Source organism: Mesoplodon bidens (assembly GCF_964165515.1).
Source record: "Mesoplodon bidens genome assembly, chromosome: 13".
NCBI classification, from domain to species: Eukaryota; Metazoa; Chordata; class Mammalia; order Artiodactyla; family Ziphiidae; genus Mesoplodon; species Mesoplodon bidens.
The window spans coordinates 6,880,599-6,900,307 of NC_138169.1; the positions used below are offsets into that span (position 1 = coordinate 6,880,599).

The 19,709-nt window shown below is 46.1% G+C and overlaps 2 protein-coding genes across 3 annotated transcripts in view; both read right to left on the reverse strand.

Moving 5' to 3' along the window:
• Positions 1-8,716, reverse strand: part of DNAH10 (dynein axonemal heavy chain 10) — a 149,779-nt gene extending 141,063 nt beyond the window's left edge. Inside the window, exons 1-4 of the mRNA XM_081252370.1 lie at positions 8,224-8,716; positions 4,315-4,386; positions 1,738-1,838; positions 510-618 (exon numbers count right to left, since the gene is read on the reverse strand). Coding sequence (XP_081108496.1) covers positions 510-618; positions 1,738-1,838; positions 4,315-4,386; positions 8,224-8,437 — 496 coding nt within the window. The 5' untranslated portion in view covers positions 8,438-8,716. The remainder of the gene's footprint in view (positions 1-509; positions 619-1,737; positions 1,839-4,314; positions 4,387-8,223) is intronic.
• A 3,082-nt stretch (positions 8,717-11,798) lies between these two features.
• The window catches only part of ATP6V0A2 (ATPase H+ transporting V0 subunit a2), a 35,524-nt gene continuing 27,613 nt past the window's right edge, over positions 11,799-19,709 (reverse strand). For both annotated transcript variants that reach the window (XM_081252919.1, XM_081252918.1), the window contains 5 exons: positions 19,429-19,548; positions 17,554-17,673; positions 15,672-15,789; positions 13,609-13,780; positions 11,799-12,950 (listed from right to left, as the gene is read on the reverse strand). In XM_081252919.1, the coding sequence (XP_081109045.1) occupies positions 12,851-12,950; positions 13,609-13,780; positions 15,672-15,789; positions 17,554-17,673; positions 19,429-19,548 (630 nt within the window). In that variant the 3' untranslated portion in view covers positions 11,799-12,850. The remainder of the gene's footprint in view (positions 12,951-13,608; positions 13,781-15,671; positions 15,790-17,553; positions 17,674-19,428; positions 19,549-19,709) is intronic.

Here is a 19,709-nt window from a genome sequence, read left to right on the forward strand (position 1 = left end):
CGTCTGAACGAAGCTTATGTAACACACGAGTTTTTTCTGCCAGGCACATCACAGCCATCCTGTTCTCTGAGCACTAGCCAGCGCTTCAGCACCTTCCTTGGGGACATTTTAAACAGCGAAATCACCCAAAAACCCCACAAAAATTAGAAAACTGTGATACTAAACAGATCACGATAAAGACACTTGTTTATAGCATTCAATGAAATAAGAAGGCAGTGCACGGCCTTGCCCGACCTCAGCTGGGTCCATGAGTGTTGGGTGACTCAAATTTTCCCCACTCTGTATGTGTCCTTAAATGACCATGAAAGCATCGAATACTGATTGGGAGTTACAACAATTTTGAGTGAGTCGGTGAATTTGCAAATATGGATTCCGTGAATAATGAGGATTGACAGTATTGATAAAAACGCTATCTTCTCAAGGACATGTAAAAATGAAAGAGTCTCAGACATATACACACGCACATGCATGCACACCCACACTCACACACGCTCATGCTGGAAAGATACCTTTTGTATTTCTGAGAAAAAATACCACATTCTGGTTCAGAAATTCCTCAGGAACAGGAGTACAAAGCACATGGAGATATGTCTTTTCCACGATTTGCCTAACAGTTTTCTGAAACATGGAGAACAAAAAAGTCATGCAGAGATACAACCGTGCATCCAAATCACCTAATATTCACGTACACCTGAGCTCTCCACGCCACACACTGCTGAACTCATCTCCCAGCAGACCACACACATGAGCTGAAATTCACCCAGATGCTGAACTCTAAGCCTGACTCTTTCACCAACTGGCCACTGCAGCTACACTTGAATAAAGTGACCTGGGAAATGTCCAGATGGAGCTTTTCTGGGCCACAAATTGCAAGAAACCTGTTCTGAATTCGAGTATTTTGTGGGGAGGCATATTCACAGAGCAGCTGAACCTAATTTCATTTAGCACAGCTCAGGCCAAATGTTTACATCCTAACGTTATGCTCCCTCCCTGGGATTTGTGCAGTAAATGGTTAACTCAGCAGGCCTGGGTTGTCCAAACCCTGCACGTTCCAACGGTTCTCAAGACTAGCCCAGAACCAGCTCCTGGGTGATAACCTCTAAGCTTTTGGAACATCCCGGCTGATCTGAGCAGCTCTGTATACCTGGGGCCTTGGGTCATGCTGCAGAGTTTATACTAACAACATGATTTATGCTGAATGCCCGTTTTTGTTTGCCTGGGGCCCTGGGTCACACGGCATCCGTTTGTCCTCTGGGGCGGCCGGGGGGCACTGCAGACTAACTGTGGGCACTTCACACCTACGGGATTGACCCCCAGTAAAAACCCTGGACACCAAGGCTTGGGTGAGCCCCCTTGATTGGCACCACGTCCTACGTGTTGTCACACATGGCTCCTGCGAGAAGGAAGGCTGTCCTTGAAGCCCCACTTGGAAAGGACAACTTGTGCCTATTTTCCCCTGGACTCTGCCCTGTGTGCCTTGTTCTCTGTTGATACTAATCTGTATCCTTTCACTGAAATAAACTATAACCATGAGTATAAAAGCCTTCCTGGGTCCTGTGAGTCATTGTGGCAAATCATTCAATCCGAGGGTGATCTCGGGGACCCCCAGACACAGGATTCTATCATCTCCACTCCAATACAATACGTTCCTTGTATGAGCTGTGTCGGTTACCCAGACTCATCTGAGGGCGTGAAATTCCCATTACCCTACCCAAGAGGAGAAAGAGCCATGCGTACTTTGACATGGGGGTTCTCTACCCTCTCTTGGTCCATTTCTTCATCTTCTAGGCCGGTGGAAGGCTGAGGTACGGAATACGTTCTCAGCTGCAAATTCTTAGCTGCAAAAGATGATTCAATACGTGAGATGAAATACTTGGAAAATGAGGTTTCCTACCATCAAGACCAGACCTGCATCTTGGACAACAGTATATTTCATTCAATCGGCATGTTATCAAAAAGCTGAATGTACATTTTTTACAAACGAATCCTACTGAAGCCCTGACTTACATTATAATTAGGAGAGTTGTACTGTAGTTTTGATGGGTCCTCAGTCGGAAATTTAACACGTGCGTGTGTGCATGTGTGCGTGTGTGTGCGTGTTCCAGCTACAGGGTCCGATGAGTGACTTCTCTGAGATTCTTACTTAAAAGGGGGGTTTTATCCTCAGGATGAGACTTAGAGTTAACATGTTAGCGTCTACTCCTTTTTCACTATAAAACCTGAAACTGATGGGGGATGGAGAGAAAAGTAATCTAAATAAAATGAACGTATGTATGCCTTGCAAGTCTACGGTCATCGACGTGGACCTGGAAACCTCACAGCCTGCCAGTCACAGCCCTGAGAGCTGCTGACGAAGCCTGCAGAGAAGGGAGAGCCTTCACGAACTGTTTGGCTCTTCCTTCGAAAGGCACTGGACAAAGTCAGCGCGACTTCGGAATCAAATCAACGTGTGGGGTCGGAATCCTCTCTGCAATGGGTTTTCTCATCCATAAACTGGGACAATAACATCTACTGGGTCAGACTCAGGAGGATTCGATTATAGGTTGGCTGAGTGTCGGGCACGCTGGCTGGCAGAGGAAACAGTCTACGGCAGGGAGAAGCAGCATTATTACAGCAAGAGCAACAGCATGGACTCAAAAATACACTGATGAGTATACTCAATGCCACCGAACTGTATACTTAGAAATGGTTAAAATGGTATTTCATGTTACATGTGTTTTACCACGATAAAAAGAAAAGAGAAAAGAAAAGAAAAAAATACACTTGGAAGGAACGTTAATTTGCTGTGTCAGAGAAGAGTTTCCTGACCCTTTTCTCAAGCAGCCTCCTCTCTCCCAAGTCTTTCCTGATCACGGATTTATTGGTGCCAAAGCAGGAAGCCATCAGTAAACATGGCTGTGGCCCTCATGACCACCGTCTGTCTTATCAAAATCCAACCTAGACAAGTCTCAGTAAAAATGAATAGTCTGTATTTCTAAACTTGTAGTCCTCCCTCTCCCCTCCCCCAATCTTTACTAGGGAGGGGATTATGTTGTGGTTAAAAATAAGTTCTTCTGGGCTTCCCTGGTGGCGCAGTGGTTGAGAGTCCGCCTGCTGATGCAGGGGACACAGGTTCGTGCCCCGGTTCAGGAAGATCCCACATGCCGCGGAGCCACTGGGCCCGTGAGCCATGGCCACTGAGCCTGCGCGTCCAGAGCCTGTGCTCCGCAACGGGAGAGGCCACAACAGTGAGAGGCCCGCGTACCACACACACAAAAAAAAAGTCTTTTCTATTCTTATTATTGATTGTTTATTATTTCTGTCAACAGGTCATAGTGGAGAGGGTGGTCCCTGAATCCAATGACTGGTGTTGTTATGAGAGAAAGGAGGTGATTCAGACACACACACACACACACACACACACACATACGCACACGTACACACACACACAAATACACACAATCACACACATACATGCTGACACACACACATGCACACATACACTATATATAAAAACACACATATATACACACATGTATACACATACATACACAAATACACACATGTATACACATACATACACATATACACATGTATACACACATGTATACACATTCACACACAAATACACATACACATGTGTGTGCACACACATGCACACATACATGCATACACACATGCACGTGCGCACACACACACACACACAGGGCAGACAGCCATGTGACAACAGAGGCATAGATTGCAGGGATGTGTCTACAAGCCAAGGAACATCAAGAAAGCCTACAGCCACCAGAAACTGGGAGAGGCCAGGAAGGATCCGCCCCCAGGGCCTGCCCACACCTTGATTTTGAACTTGTAGCCTCCGCAACTGCCTCCTTCAAGGCAGTGCCGTTCTAAGCCACCCAGTCTGTGGTCCTTGGTCATGGCAGCCCCAGGCAGTTAATAATGAACCTGTTCTAAGCCACGCAGTCTGTGGCCCTTGGTCATGGCAGCCCCAGGCAGTTAATAAGGAACCTGTTCTAAGCCACGCAGTCTGTGGCCCTTGGTCATGGCAGCCCCAGGCAGTTAATAAGGAACCTGTTCTAAGCCACGCAGTCTGTGGTCCTTGGTCATGGCAGCCCCAGGCAGTTAATAAGGAACCTGTTTTAAGCCACGCAGTCTGTGGCCCTTGGTCACGGCAGCCCCAGGCAGTTAATAAGGAACCTGTGCACACCCAGCACTTTCTCCTTGTACTTCCTACCAATTCGCAGCTTCACAGAAGTAAAGAGCAGAAACTGATTCCCGTCTGGGCACGCGGACCCCTCCCCCCAGTGCCGCTCACTCCCAATTCCAGACCTGATGCTCTATCTGCCGACTGGGTCTCTTCTCCCTCTTCTTCCTCCTCAGACGGGCCAGGAGTCTCGCCGTCTTTATAGCCACATAAAGCAAAAGCAAAAAAAAAAAAAACATAATTGTTCCACTGCTGTCCTTGGCACTGAGGGCTGGTCCGCAGCCCCAGGAGAGTCGTGCCTATTACAGTCGGCTGGAGGAGGTCATCGAGAAGACAGGACCGCTGCCCGACCCGCGAGCTGACCCCGGGCAATCAGAGGCCCCTTGCCCCTGCCCTGTCCTGGGGATGTCCACCCTGCCCACCATGCCCACCGTGGGAGCCGTTTCAAGAATGCACCTGGAGAGACCAGGTGTGGCTGAGACCGCCAGACAGTGTGGGTGCCTGAACCCCGGCAAGGCCTCTCTATAAACTCTTAGATGCCGGCAGGCAGGCAGTGATCTCGGCCAGCCACGCCCAAGACCGCCACCTACTGATCCGGAGTGGCTGCCTCTTTCTCTGGTCTCTCCTTGCCCTCCGTGTATGGGGGTGGTTTGCGAACCAACACACAGTCCCACAGAAACATCCCAGTTACTGGAAACAGCCTTAAGGGACATGAAAGAAAGATTTGTGCAAATTCTCCACGAGATGAAGGACACAGGATGATCACATAGTTACAAGCACCCCAAAGAAATATAAATGACCATCAGGCATAAACAAAAGAGGCCCAACTCCACTAATTATGATACAAATGTACATGAGAACGAGGAAGTGCATCCACCTTTCATCTATGGGGTTGGCAAAAATTTTAACGATAATACCCAATGTTGGCAAGGATGTTGGCAAACGGACACCTCATCACCGTTGCCAGGTATGGACTGGGAGGGCCATTCTAGAGAGCAGTTTGGCAGGACCCATCCAAACTGTAAATGCACACACCCCCCAGACCCACAGTTCCACTTTTAGAAATCTCTCCTACGAAATACCGAAAGGGTACAAAGGTAGACGCACATTGTGACATTGTGTGTAAAATAAAATACTGTGGAAAGATAAATGTCCATTCGTTAGGGAATGGATAAATAAAATATGGTACATCTATAAAGTTACATAGATCTATAGGTACTGACATGAAAAATTCTGCAAGATATCTTTGAGGGAGGACCAGTCACAACATACTATATAAAGAGTGATCTTATTTATGATTTCAGGAACTCTCTCTATATATCTACATATTATCATTATATACATACTATTATCTGGAAAGATATAAATGATGATAGATAGATAGATAGATAGATAGATAGATAGATAGATAGATCGATCTGAGAAAAGATCTGGCAGGATATACACCAAACTACCACTAGTGGTTACCTATAGGAGTGGGAGCAGGGCTGAGGGAAGAGTGAAGGATTCTTTTTTCACTTTTTATTTTCTGTGTTTCTAAATTCTATGTTATGTGAATTTTTAAGAGAACATCTTCCAGTAATACTTACTGGAAGTAAGTATTAATTACTTAATACCGTGTAATTCTTAAATTACTCTGTAATTTTACAATTTCTAAAAATTACTGTGTAAAAATGTAAGCAAGTGATATGAACAGGATGATTCCATTTTATTATTTCAAGAAACAACATATGCTTAGCTATTAGAACAGCATCTTGGACTAGCTGCTACTGGTCCAGACACCCCTCTTTCCTCAAGACCACCCTGCCAGCATCTGTCTCCGTTCAAATAATTTTTAACTAGGAGCAGAGAGAAGTCTTGACCAGGGGAGAGGCAGAAATAGAGAGAAAAGAGGGATGAAGGGACATGCATTGACCCCACTCCAGGTCCTCTGGACAAACCAGAGACCCCATAAAGGATCCAATAAAACTGTCCAAGGGTCTTTGTGAGTCTGCAGGCTTAATAAGCAGAGGGTGAGTGACAACTTGAAACCCGGAGCTGGGGAGGAGGTCCCGTCTCCCCACCTCCGTCCAGAACCCAACCCCCAACAACTCAACACCATTCTAGTGCCCCCAGGAGCAGTAGCTTTGAGTTTCTGGGGACGGCATCCTCAGCAGGGAATACATTGCCATTCTCAAGATGTGATGACAGTGAGAAGACCCAGAAAAGGAGAGGAAGAACATTGGGGTGGGCTGAGGGGTGGGTTAGAGACAGACCAGAAACAGACATAGCGCTCGGGGGATTTCCGAGGACGCTTTGGAGGAATTAAGCAGGGGGACCCTCAGAAGTGAGACTAAAATCTCCTTTCACATACAACAGGGGCATCCTGCCAGGAAACACTGGGCTGAACATGTGGTCGTATACACAGCACAGAAAACAGCCACGAACTATTAACAGAAGCCCTCAGAGGTCACAAGAAGTCCAAGTTGCATTCATTTCTTAGGGTCTTGGTATATATATATTTTTAAGTATACAAAATCAGGGTTACTGAAATATGGTACATGTAAAATAGTCAATCCTGTTAGTGTATCTTTGTATCCAGAATTTCACTTGGTGATCATGAGAGTCTAAATTCAAGGTCCTATTATAATGTAACATCCAGGTCCAAAGGTCTGCCGGGGAAGGGAGGTGGGGATAGAGTTAGATTCCAATGGGGATAGAGTTAGATTCCAAATGTTACAAGGGTCATCTCTCGGGGGGCCATCTGCAACTTGTTATTGTTTATTTATGGGCTTGGATTTTTCTACAGTGAATATGTATATTATTTTGTGCAAAGAATGTACATTTAAAATAAATGTGCCGGGCTTCCCTGGTGGCGCAGTGGTTGAGAGTCCGCCTGCCGATGCAGGGGACACGGGTTCGTGCCCCGGTCCGGGAGGATCCCACATGCCGCGGAGCGGCTGGGCCCGTGAGCCATGGCCGCTGGGCCTGCGTGTCCGGAGCCTGTGCTCCGCGACAGGAGAGGCCGCAGCGGTGGGAGGCCCGCGTACCGCAAAAAAAAATAATAATAAAATGAATGAATGAATGAATGAATGTGCCTACGGCCTTTTAAGAACACAATCGTTCTGCCTGGCTCTGCCATCCCACCCTGTGGAAGGCCCCGTAGGGGGTCCAGAAGTCTCGTGGAGATGTGACACGAGCACAGGAGACTGACGTTGATGGGACACGTCACACACACGCGGTCCATGACAGCCGCACTGACACTGCTGCTCCTACTGGGAGAGAACCTGTGTGTCTCTCAGTCTCCTTTCTGAGTGTCCCCTGCACTCTGTCCTGTCTCCCCCTCCCCCCACCCCAGGCCGTCTCTGTGTCCCTGGTCTGGACCAGCCACCTCCACAGAAGGTTCTGGGCATCAGTCACTGCCATTATTTTTATGTAAGATGCTAAATTGTTCAACATACACGTTTAAATCTACTGTAATTTTTTTTTAAACCTTGTTTGGGTGTTACTTTACAATAGCACGTCGGGAGCCTGGGAAGATAGGAAGGGACACTCTCCTCCACCTCGGGGAGACCCTGTCACCATCTGAGAGAGTGAGGATGAACTGACCCTCTCAGCCCCTGGGCCACTTCTCTATCCGTCTATGACAAGTCATTGGACAGCGACACATATTCTTCTGAGTCTTTACTATGACCTGTGTGGATGAGCTAGTTAACCCTCTCTGTGCCACAGCTTGCTCATCTGTAAAATGGGATAACAATACACCCACTTCATGGGATTAATAGCTGATATACGCGTTTGGAACTGTACCTGGCACAGAGTAAGCGCTAAGTGACTGTTTGCTGTGATTATTCATTCACGGTCTGACTTTCCAAGTGGGCTTGTCCAGTTCACCCAGTGCCTGGACTGTGCCTGCACACGGTGGGCGACCATAAGCATTTGCGGACTGCACGGGAGGCCAAGAGCGGGGTGGGCGGGGGTCTGCAGTCCCCGCGGTGGTGAGGCGGGGAACAGGGCAGGAGGGGGCGCGGCGGGAAGGCGGCCGCAGGGCTCACCGATCTCCACCTCCACTTCCTCGGGCACCACCTTGCGGTAGAAGAAGAGAGTCGCGGCGCCCTCCTCGTCGCTGGTCTGGTTGAGGAAGTGCAGGATGAGGTCCTCGACCTCGCGGTCGTTGCGGTTCAGCAACTCCTCGAAGAGCTGGGGTTCTGTGATGCCGAAGGCGGTGTACACTCGGTCGCGCATCCACAGCACCCGTAGGTCGTCCATGGCGCCGCAGAGCCGGCAGCACCGGGTTCTGGGAGTGGAGCGCGGGGCAGGCGTCTGTGGTAAAGGCACCCCTAGCAACAGGCGCCCCGGCAACGGCCGCCGCGGGCACGGGGCCCCACGGTCCGCGGGCGCCCCTGCACCCGGGTCCCGCGCTCTCAGAAGCGTGAAGCGGGACCCGGGAGGGTGGCGCGGAGACCCCTGGGGAGGGGCCGCGGCGCCCCAGCCTGCGCGCGGAGGAGGGCCGGGGCTCTTCCCCCGGATGGGCGCCCCCTTCCTCCTGGGAGGACCGAGATGAGCCGGACGGCCGCACGCAAGCCCCTGGGACGGAAAGACGTGTAGGAAGGCAGCCGACTGCAGACCTGGAGGTGCGCCAGGAGCTTTGTAAGTGCTGCATGCGGGCCTCCTGTGATTCTTAACCGCCACCGCGTCTGGGACTGTCCTGCCCGCTTTGTCGATAAGAAAACAGTGGCAAGATACGTGACAGACAAGGTCACGGTATCTCGGAGGTGGAAGAGGCAAAGTTGGACGCGAGGCAAAAGGACTATAGTCTGAGCCCTCGGGTCGCTATGGATCAAAGGGCGTCAGAAGAGCAAATACACAGCGAAGACTCCCAAGAAGGGGCCAGCTCCTTCTGGTGTACCAGGATCAGGGAAGGGGGAGCCCCAAGAAGGGACACTGGCTACAGAGTAGGAGAAGCCAAGCTCTTCAGCTTTGTAGCCAATCCAAAGCATAATAAAGCAAAACACCCACGTTTCAAAAATAGAGATAAATTTATTTTTCACTATTAAAGGGAAGTTCAATACTGATGGGAAGATGCAAATTTGTCCGTTCATACATCTGTGGATCTTTAACTTGTTCAGTTGTTTTCCCTCACTGAGCCCCTAGATTACTGGGCTGACCCTAAGAACCTAGCCTTCTTATTGGATTTTCCCATCAAGGAACAGGTGGAATGTTCTAAGCATTTCTTAAAATTCCAAACCAAAGTTCAGCATCATTGGCCTGGCTGTCGGAAAATTACTACTCCGAACTGTCTTATTTTCATCATCTTGAATTAAGATTTCTTAATAACCTTGCTGGAGATATATATACCAGATGGCATGCAAGCAAACCTGGCTTTAAATTTTTAATAAAGTTGTTTTTAAATGCAGACTGCAGAACAGTTGAAGTTATTTTTATTTGTTTTCCAACATGAATCACGCCCTAAAGTGTCTGAATTTTTAATTTGTAAACATAAGAGTTACCTATCCTACAGTCTACGCCTTATTAAACTGCTGCAGAATGAAAATTCAGATCGGAATGTTGTTATAAAATACCCATTCCAGAAATGCGGACAGAGTGGCACTCAGTGAAAGGCGATCCCCTCAAAGTCCTATAGCCACGATAAACTGCCAGGCCACAGGCTCAGCGTAACCCCCATCAAACCCCCTTTGCCCTCCTTAACTCAGCACAACCACATGACCACGAGGACCTTCTTTACCCTTGCAGGGCGAAATCAAACTGTTTTACTGAAGAAATCCCTTGGATTTTTATTTTAGGATGAACACCCGAATGAAAACTGGGAGATGGGGCAGTCGTGACTTTTCGTGTTAGGAAAATAAACAGATTAACTTAGCATCATCCAGACAACTGACCATTTTTCCTCTGGATGCTTGCTATCAAGAGAATGAAGTTATGCCTTAAAAACTGTATACATAATAGTTCTACCAAACAGCTCAACAAACAAAACAGAGCAACTGCTCTGGTAACATGACACTGGAACCAGCAGCTTTATATTAAGAAAGAAAATTGACCTTGGTGCCTAAAAGACACCATCAAACTGTAATTCTAGAGAGTTCTTTCACAAAAATTAGGACTGACAATCCGTCTTTTTTTTTTTTTTTTTTTTTTTTTTTGTGGTACGCAGGCCTCTCACCGCTGTGGCCTCTCCCGTTGCGGAGCACAGGCTCCGAACGCGCAGGCTCAGTAGCCATGGCTCACGGGCCCAGCCGCTCCGCGGCACGTGGGATCTTCCCGGACCGGGTCACGAACCCGTGTCCCCTGCATCAACAGGCGGACTCTCAACCACTGCGCCACCAGGGAAGCCCTGACAATCCGTCTTTTATACCATCACGTTCTACAGTACTGCATAGGTTTCAGTCGAAAAGTGACTCTTCACCCTCTGTTCTATGCCCTGATAGAGGCGTTCACTGGAATTAAAAAGTGGCCCCCGTGACAACTGCCAATAGGGACAGAAAAGAATTCTACCAGATCCTGTGCGTCTCTTGTTAATTAGTCAGTTAACTAGTCAGTTTACTAGTCAGTTAAAATGGTGGGTTTCCTAAGGATGAATTAGTTACCATCTTGGAGTAAAATAATAAAAATAAGAACTTGTGAGGGACACATTTGAAACCTGGAAGGCATTATTCAGATTTCTTATTCACCCAAAAGAAGTGCCCAAGCGCCTTTCTGAAGAAACTTAACGCTGACAGCAGTATCATTTTTTTTTTTTTTTTCTTTTTTACAGTACGCGGGCCTCTCACCGCTGTGGCCTCTCCCATCGCGGAGCACAGGCTCCGGATGCGCAGGCTCAGCGGCCATGGCTCACAGGCCCAGCCGCTCTGCGGCATGTGGGATCTTCCCGGACCGGGGCACGAACCCGTGTCCCCTGCATCGGCAGGCGGACTCTCAACCACTGTGCTACCAGGGAAGCCCAGCAGTATCACTTTTAAGAGTTTCATCAGCATCGTTTTATGTTTGATATTATGAGGGACAGCATCTCATATGAGAGGAGTAGCATGGAATCTTTACTACAATTTAAAAGGTTCAGGGCTTCCCTGGTGGCGCAGTGGTTGAGAGTCTGCCTGCCGATGCAGGGGACATGGGTTCGTACCCCAATCCGGGAAGATCCCACGTGCCGCGGAGTGGCTGGGCCCGTGAGCCATGGCCACTGAGCCTGCGCGTCCGGAGCCTGTGCTCCGCAACGGGAGAGGCCACAACAGTGAGAGGCCCGCGTACCGCAAAAAAAAAAAAAAAAAAAAAAAAAAAAAAAAGGTTTAATGTCAGAGTCACAGTTATGTCATGATGTTCAACTCATGCCTCTCAGCAAATAGGCCTTGAAATTACCTGAAAAGATACGCTTAAATTCAGGGCTACCATGATCTTAACTTGTAATGAAAACCCCAAACTCTCTACCACCAAGCAAGGTGAAGGAGACAAGCGGGCCTCTTCATGTGAGTTACTCAAAATGTTAAGAAAGCAAAAAAACTGCAGGTTTCTTTTTGAAAATAATTATCTAAAATCAGTTACAGTAAAATATGAAAAATGAACATAATTTACAAGAATACAGGACAGATCAAAATGTTCAACAGGACTGACTCAAATGTCAAGTGAAAAAATGAATTTAATCTGAAGATTATACATTAATGGCTTAGTAAGAATTGGTTTTCAACTGACCTAAATAGTTTTCAAAAGTTTAACTCTAAATGCCTTTATTAGACATTTATTTCGAATTAGTCTGAAAGTGAATCATTATAATTATAGTGTTCTCAAGGATAGGTGCAACCTCTTCATGGTAAAATATCTTAATTTATATTTTATTATAAAAATATACAAAATACTACTTTTTACCTTTCCTTCACTCAGTATAAACCCCTTTTGGTTCAGAAACATCAGCCAAGTTAGTCACTAAGTTCGAATCATATCCATATTACATCTTCTATAGTCACACTGGATTTTAAGGCTCAGTACACAGTTTATCTTCCCAAACATACAATTGTCATAATTGGTTTTATGTAAGGATAACAGGATAAGAGTCTTTAAAAAAATATACAAGTGGGATAACCATTTGTTGTATGTTATTTTATCCCATCTTTTCCAATTATTAAAACAAGACAAAATCGTAGAAACAATTCTACTTGTAATTCTAGATAGCATACGATAAAAAAGTTTGCATACTTTTGACCAAGCAAAATAAATGTGAATCTTTTGATTAACCATCATTAAATTTTTTTAAAAACTACTTAACTTCAGCTGTTGGAAAATATTACCTGACAACTTCAGGTGACAGAATAACTCTAGTTTTTTTTTAAATAAGTTGAAAAGGAATCAAGTATTTAAGACCATTTTCAATTAGCCATTCAAAATTGGCTTCTCTCCCCAAAGCATATATTTTTTAAAATAACTTTAACATAACTTTTGGCATTAACTTATATTTGCTCATCATAAAAACTGAAAGAAATTTATATATCTGAAATTGAGAAACTTTACAAAATTATTTAACATATGAGGAAGAGGTATATCTTACAGAATCATTTGGCTATCTCATAAGGCAGTTAATGAAGATGGAATTTTTCCTATCGGCAATATAACATAAGGATATTCTACAACATGATAATTCTCCTTAAATCTGAAAGCTTGTTGGATACGGCAATATGGTCATGCCATGTCGTCACTAAACTTCGAAGAAAGCAATCTGAGTGAGAAAGGAACAAATTTGGTGCCTGTACCAACGTAGAATTTGTTCTGAAATTCTACCCTAAAAAAAAAAAAAAAAAAAAAAAAAAAAAAAAAAAACCATGTATTAATGAAAGATTCTGAATAACACTTGCTACATTTCTTAAAACAACATTTATAAGTTAAAAAAGAAAAAAGTTCCTGTGCTTCTGAAGTTGCTTCATTCCATACATGCTCTTGGCACAAATACTTTTACTTAGATAAAATACACACACACACCAGCCCTTTGCTGGCTTTCTCATGAAGAAAACGCTGACACCTCACATCACCTCCCACCCTATGGACATACACATGAGTATTAGGAACCTCTCTCTCCTCAGTAACTGGATACACAGACAAGTAATCTGATATACACTGTAAAACATTAAGAAATATGGTTTACAATAAGATAAAGCAACCTGTCAGACCCAAAGTGAATCTAAAGTGTGAAATACACAAAATTATTCAGCAAGCATAAACTTGCTTTTATGTGTCGGCGACAAAAGCTCAGAAACAAAATACAATTTTAACTCAGGGGATCGGAATACAGATCCCAATCCCGGGAAGGGGAGAACTAGACTAAATAATATATGTATACATATACATATCACTGGAACTGTTACACGTAGACGTATGTACTGGGGGAGTAGGGTGTTAGATTTTTGTTAAGTAACAGTTCCAAAGCTAAATTCCAAACTCACCAGTGGAGGCGGATGGCGTGAAGAAATGCAGAAAGCCCTTCCATGATCAAAAGGATGAAAATGGTCAAAACTGCAAAGAGAGCGATGACCGGGAGAAGCAGCAAGACCCCGTAGGTCGTGTCTACGTGGAGGCCGACCCGCATCAGCATGGCCCACAGCACGTCAGATAGCTCTGCAAGGCAAGCATTTTGCAGAGTTAACTTCTGTTCACCTTCAGTGAGTCACTCCGATTAGCTAGTTAGACTGGGTTTCCTTCTGAAACAGTTTTGAATTGTTATCCCTAAAATAAATACACACCCATATAAGATAGACGTAATCGACTTCCCACGTAAAAGTTAACCAGCAACTTGATCATCTCAAACACGGAGGAAGACTTGACATTCCAGAGAAATCAGAGGCCTGCCTGCCTGCCAGTGAGAGATCCTGGCCCAAATAGGGGTCCGGCTGGCTCTGTCCCAATGCAGCACTGGGCCAGGCAGCGGGAAGCCGAGCGTCAGTCCTGACTCGGCTACTCACTGACCAGGTGGGTGACCCTGCACCAGCACCAACCCTCACTGGGCTTCATCCTCCTCCTCTGTAATGTGAAGATGATGGACCCCCTCCAGCCAGCAAGTTCTAGACCTGTGGCTATGCTTACAAAAATATCAGTGTAACAAAAACCTCTATCATCTAGTCATTTTCCCAAGTACAGTCTTTGCACAGTAATGCAGGAGCTGAACAATGACCGTCCAAAGCATCCTTAATGGTCACTGGGAAAAATTACAACTGTTCTGGGACCTTTCAAAATTTTTGTCAAAACATTTAAAACTCTCTTACTGTTGGTTATAAATGCACAGAGAAATGGAAAAAAAGAGTAAATCTATTCTTAAAACATTAGAAACATTGAGCACTCAATTGCTGGGGGGGTTTGGTAAGAACTTATCAAGGGTGGTTTGAACAGCCTTCTTCTCATGTGACTTGGGCTTGCTGGGCACCTTGACACGGAGTGAGCATCTTCTCTAATACCTGGCATCCTACTTGGCTGTCTGACTCTTTTCTGAGTTTGGATCAGCTTCTAACACAGTATGCTTTGCACCTTCTATGTCCTGAAATACCTCCTGGAGTTCCTGTGGCACCACTTCTGGGACACCTGCATCTTCACTGTGTACATCACCAAGGTCCTCTGGCTGCAGATTTCGCCTCTTGAACGGCACCAGTGTCACCACTCCCATGTCAGCTCTTTCCCCTAAACTCCAGTGACATTCCGTCTGCATTTCACTTCCAGCACATCACTGTTTCTTCCTCTGCTGCACTTTTTCATCTCTGTTGGCCAATTTCCTCGGTTCAGCGATCCGTTTTTAAATGCCACGTGGGTTTACCGCCGGCCCACAAGGAGCCAGCACCACCGTGCGCCTTGCTGTCTGCGCGTGAACTGAGCAGCGGGTGCGCAGGGACCAATCGCAACAGACTCCGAGAGAAGTGATGCGGCTGGTCTCTGATCGTGATGCGCGTCTGTGCTATTTACATAGTGACTTGCGGGCTGAAGGGCCAGCAGTGAAGCCTGCACTTTGTACCCGTACACACAATTTTTACTGCAGTAACTGAAATTTCAGCCATGTTCTTGGGGGACTGCTGAGACTTAACTAAACGCAGGTAACTGAAATCCACGCATCAAAACTATTAATCAGCATTGTTTTAGGACTTGCTTGACATAACTAGACATTCACACTTGGTAAGGCAGCATGAATACAATAACAGTAATAACAAAAACAATAATGGTCAGAGCAGAGGGAGCAAAATGCCTACGCCAGATGTTCCCAAGCCTTCTCGGTCCTTGAAGCCCCTCGTGTGTCCCAGTGATTTTTTTCACAGCACCCTGAGACCAAAAGAAATAACCAGGAGACCAGTGCAGTAAGTAGTCAAGTCCAAACAACTTAACAAGTCCCTGTTCACACAGTATCCGAAAAATAGTGCCCTTTCCCTCAAAATTTTTCAGTGTCCCACGGTGCCCCCATGAGTTAACCGAGGCGCTGCGGGGTGTCTCGACACAGAGTTTGGGAGCTACAGGTCTAAGCAAAACTTACGTGCGTGAGCCAAACTGAGTGCCCAGAGCCTCAGGTACGAAGCGGTGTTGGAGATGCATCCCAGACAGTACTCGATGGAATGAATTACTTGAGTCATTAATACTTCTCCAAAATTAAACTGAGAGAGATGACACAACATGTGTTAGACTCCACCCGTGACATGCTTACTTCCACAAGCTACAAGTCTGCTCCGCTTTCAGGATGACAGTGAAAGGACTGGCTTCTGGAATACGGGTTAGGATGTGCTGGCGTGTGAGGAACAGAGCCCTGCTCACAACTCGGCCACTAACCAGCTCCCCGACCCACAGAGCTCCCGCCCCCTTGTCCCCAGGCCGCGGTCCTGCACATAAGGCGAGGGTGGCTGGACCAGAACTATGATGGCACAATGCCCACGGCCCTCAGGCAGCCCAGCGAGGTTCTTGAGGTACACTTAGTAATTACAAAACGTGTAATGAGAAACAGACATCTACCAACCACAAGATGAGGAGACTGTGAACGCGTGTGTGTGTTTAATAGATAAGAGAATCTTAATACAAGTCCGACAAGGGGAAATTATAAAAGAGTCCCTGATAGTGAAAAGGCTGCAGAACACTGGGCAGGATGGCTCCCACATTGTTTCCAGCTCCGCTTTTTGTTTTTTTATGATCTTAAAAACTTAATTATTAATTGTCCCAAATTAAAACACTAAATTACATAATAATTACAAAAGGTTGACTGTAAGAAATTCTGTTTAGTCCTCATCAGAGAGCCAAAAAAGTTTCCGAGAAAATAAAGCAGACCAGAGTAACAGACGTGCTCTGTTCTGTCTGCCAGGACTGTGCTTCCTTTCTTTGGGAGGAACTGCTTCTTCTGCCATCTAACCCTGTATCGCACAGTTGTTATGGGCTGAATTGTGTTCCCCCCAAAATTTGTCTGTTGAAGCTCTAATCCCCAGCGTGACTGTGTTTGGATATGGGGCCTTTAAGGAGGTAAGTAAGGTTAAATGAAGTCATAAGGGTGGGGCCTGACCCAACAGGACTGGTGTCCTTATAAGAAGAGGAAGAGACACCAGAGAGGCACGCACAGTGAAAAGGCCATGTGGAGACACAGCGAGAAAGCGGCTGTCCACAAGCTTGGGAGAGAGGCCCTAGGAGAAACCAACCTGGCCAACATCTTGACCTTGGACTTCCAGCCTCCAGAACCATGGGAAATACATTTCTGTAGCTAAAGCCCCTGAGTCTGTGGTCATGGTAGCCCATGCAGACTACTGCAGCAGTCACTGGTCTAGGGATGGCGAGTGACCCCAGCCAGGCCAATCACAGCACTTCCCTGGGATTTTTCCTCATGGTAACAAGCAGGGAAGTACGCTTTTCTCTGACTGAAGAAAATAAGCCCAGTGCTCACTGTGGCCACGGTTCCAACACCAAGGGGCCAACTGGCTTCAGAATATGAAGCAAACTTGCCAAGAAAAATGCTGGGATTGAAGATCCAAAGCCCCACCCTCCTGAGGCCCACTCTGCCCCGTCCTGATGTGGGCCAGCAGATTCCCCTTGAAGCCAGTGTGAATAGGGTCTCTTTCTTACAACTATGGGCAAGTTCTAATGAAGACGAGAGTCTTCTCAAAGCAATGTTCACGGCACCTTAAGTCACTCAGCATCACAACTTGTAACGTTAACACTATAAATCCCACTGTAAGACTGAAACTCACAAAATGTTAACCCAGAATCATTATATTATGATGACAACTGTATGACCAGAACAGCATGCGGAAAGCTTTGAGTAACGGTTGTTTTGCTTTGAATTTTGTTTTCTAAGATGATTCTTATCACTCTCATAATGACGATCATCTCTGTGCAAGCCTGGCTCCTTACCTAACATCACCAACAGTAACTGAAAAGGTTACCTCTTCACACGTCACTTCTCTACATCCATCTTCCATTTGGTTGTTTCCCTCTTCTATGTCTTGGCTTCCCAGCAAAGAAACTTCTTCCTCGCTATCTTTCCTTACAAGTGTGTAACCACTCTAAAAAAACAACCCAAAGAATACAGAGTCAGTGCCTTTAAAATCACAAGGTTGTGACAAAATCAAAGTTAGCGCCCCTGGGCTTCCCTGGTGGTGCAGTGGTTGAGAGTCTGCCTGCCGATGCAGGGGACAAGGGTTCGTGCCCCAGTCCGGGAAGATCCCACATGCCGAGGAGCGGCTGGGCCCGTGAGCCATGGCCGCTGAGCCTGCGTGTCCGGAGCCTGTGCTCCGCAACGGGAAAGGCCACAACAGTGAGAGGCCCGTGTACCGCAAAAAAAAAAAAAAGGGCAGCGGGGCTTCCCTGGTGGCGCAGTGGTTGAGAGTCCGCCTGCCGATGCAGGGGACACGGGTTCGTGCCCCGGTCCGGGAAGATCCCACATGCCGCGGAGCGGCTGGGCCCGTGAGCCATGGCCTCTGAGCCTGCGCGTCCGGAGCCTGTGCTCTGCAATGGGAGAGGCCACAACAGTGAGAGGCTCGTGTACGGGGAAAAAAAAAAAAAAAAAGTTAGCGACCCTTCGATTCTTTTAAAGATTCAGTTCTTTAGGAATAAAAAAAAAAAAGTCCTTTAAAAGAAAATGAGCATATCATACCCACTAGGATGGCTATTGTAAAAAAAAAAAATGAAAAAAAAATAAGTGTTGATTAGGGTATGGAGGAACTGGAACTCTTGTGCATTGCTGGTGGGAACATAAAATGGTGCAGCCACTGTGGAACGTTTGGTGGTTCCCAAAAAATTAAACAAAGAATTACCATTTCTAGGTATATACCCAAAAGAACTGAAAGCAAGGACTCCAACAGATATTTATACACCCATGTTCTTAGGAGCATTATTCACAGTAGCTGAAAGGTGAAAACCCAAGTGCCCATTCATGGATGAACTGATAAGCAAAATGTGGTCTATCCATATAATGGAATATTACTCAGCCTTAAAAAGGAAGGAAATTCTGACACAAGCTACAACATGGAGGAATCTTGAGGACATTAGGCTAAGTGAAATAAGCCAGTCATAAAAGCAGAAACATTATATGATTCCACTTATATAAGGTACCTAAAGTAGTCAAATTCATAGAGACAGAAAGTAGAAGGGTGGGTGCCGGGGGCTGGGTCGAGGGGAAATGGGGAGTTAATATTAATGAGTAAAGAGTCTCAGCTCGGGAAGACGAAAAAGGTCTGGAGACGGATGGTGGGGATGGCTGCACAACGTGCATGCATGTAACGCCACTGAATGTGCACCTAAAAACGGTTAAGATGGAAAATGTATGTCATGTATATTTTACCACAATTTATAAAAAATAAAATAAAATGAGAAACTAGACACAAGAAAACAGTCTGGAAAGAAACTCAACAAATGGCTAACACTGGTTATAACTGGGTAGGAGAACTTAAGGGCACTATTTTCTATATTTTCCACATTTCCTTTAGTTATGTAATTTTAATTAAAAAAAAAAAAAAACTTGAAAAATCAAGAGGCAAGAATAAGGAACAAAAATGCTTTAATTATGGCAAGCAGTACTGAGGGATTCGGTTCCATCTCCTGATAGGCTTGTGGTTCATTACCAGAGGACCTGTTTCCCGTGCCCAGACACGGCAGGCTCTTTGCACCACGCTTCTGCAGGACAGGCAACGCGAAAGTTCTCGATAAAGGAAGCTTTGGCTTTTAAATCAGAGTCTGGGACCCCATGGAAGGCGTTTTCTTTACAAAACCTTTCACAACTAAAAACAGACTTTGCTCACCATTTACAAACCCACACTTACCCTGCTGACCCCAAAGCAACTGCGCCCATGGTGAAGCCACAACAAGAAGAGTGGCTTTCCCAAGAAGAGCACAGGGACAGACAACGCTGTGATGACCAGAAGCAGCCTCTGGACGTGCTCCTGTTGGTGCAAAAGGGGAGGCAGCCGGTTAAAACATGCAGATGTGCTAACAAATGTCACTGGTGCACTTAAACCAGCGGAAACCAAGGAAAATGTCTCTTCATTGATTAACAAGGAACAGAAAGTAAACACAAGCTAAATCACATTTGCCAGGGTGTCTT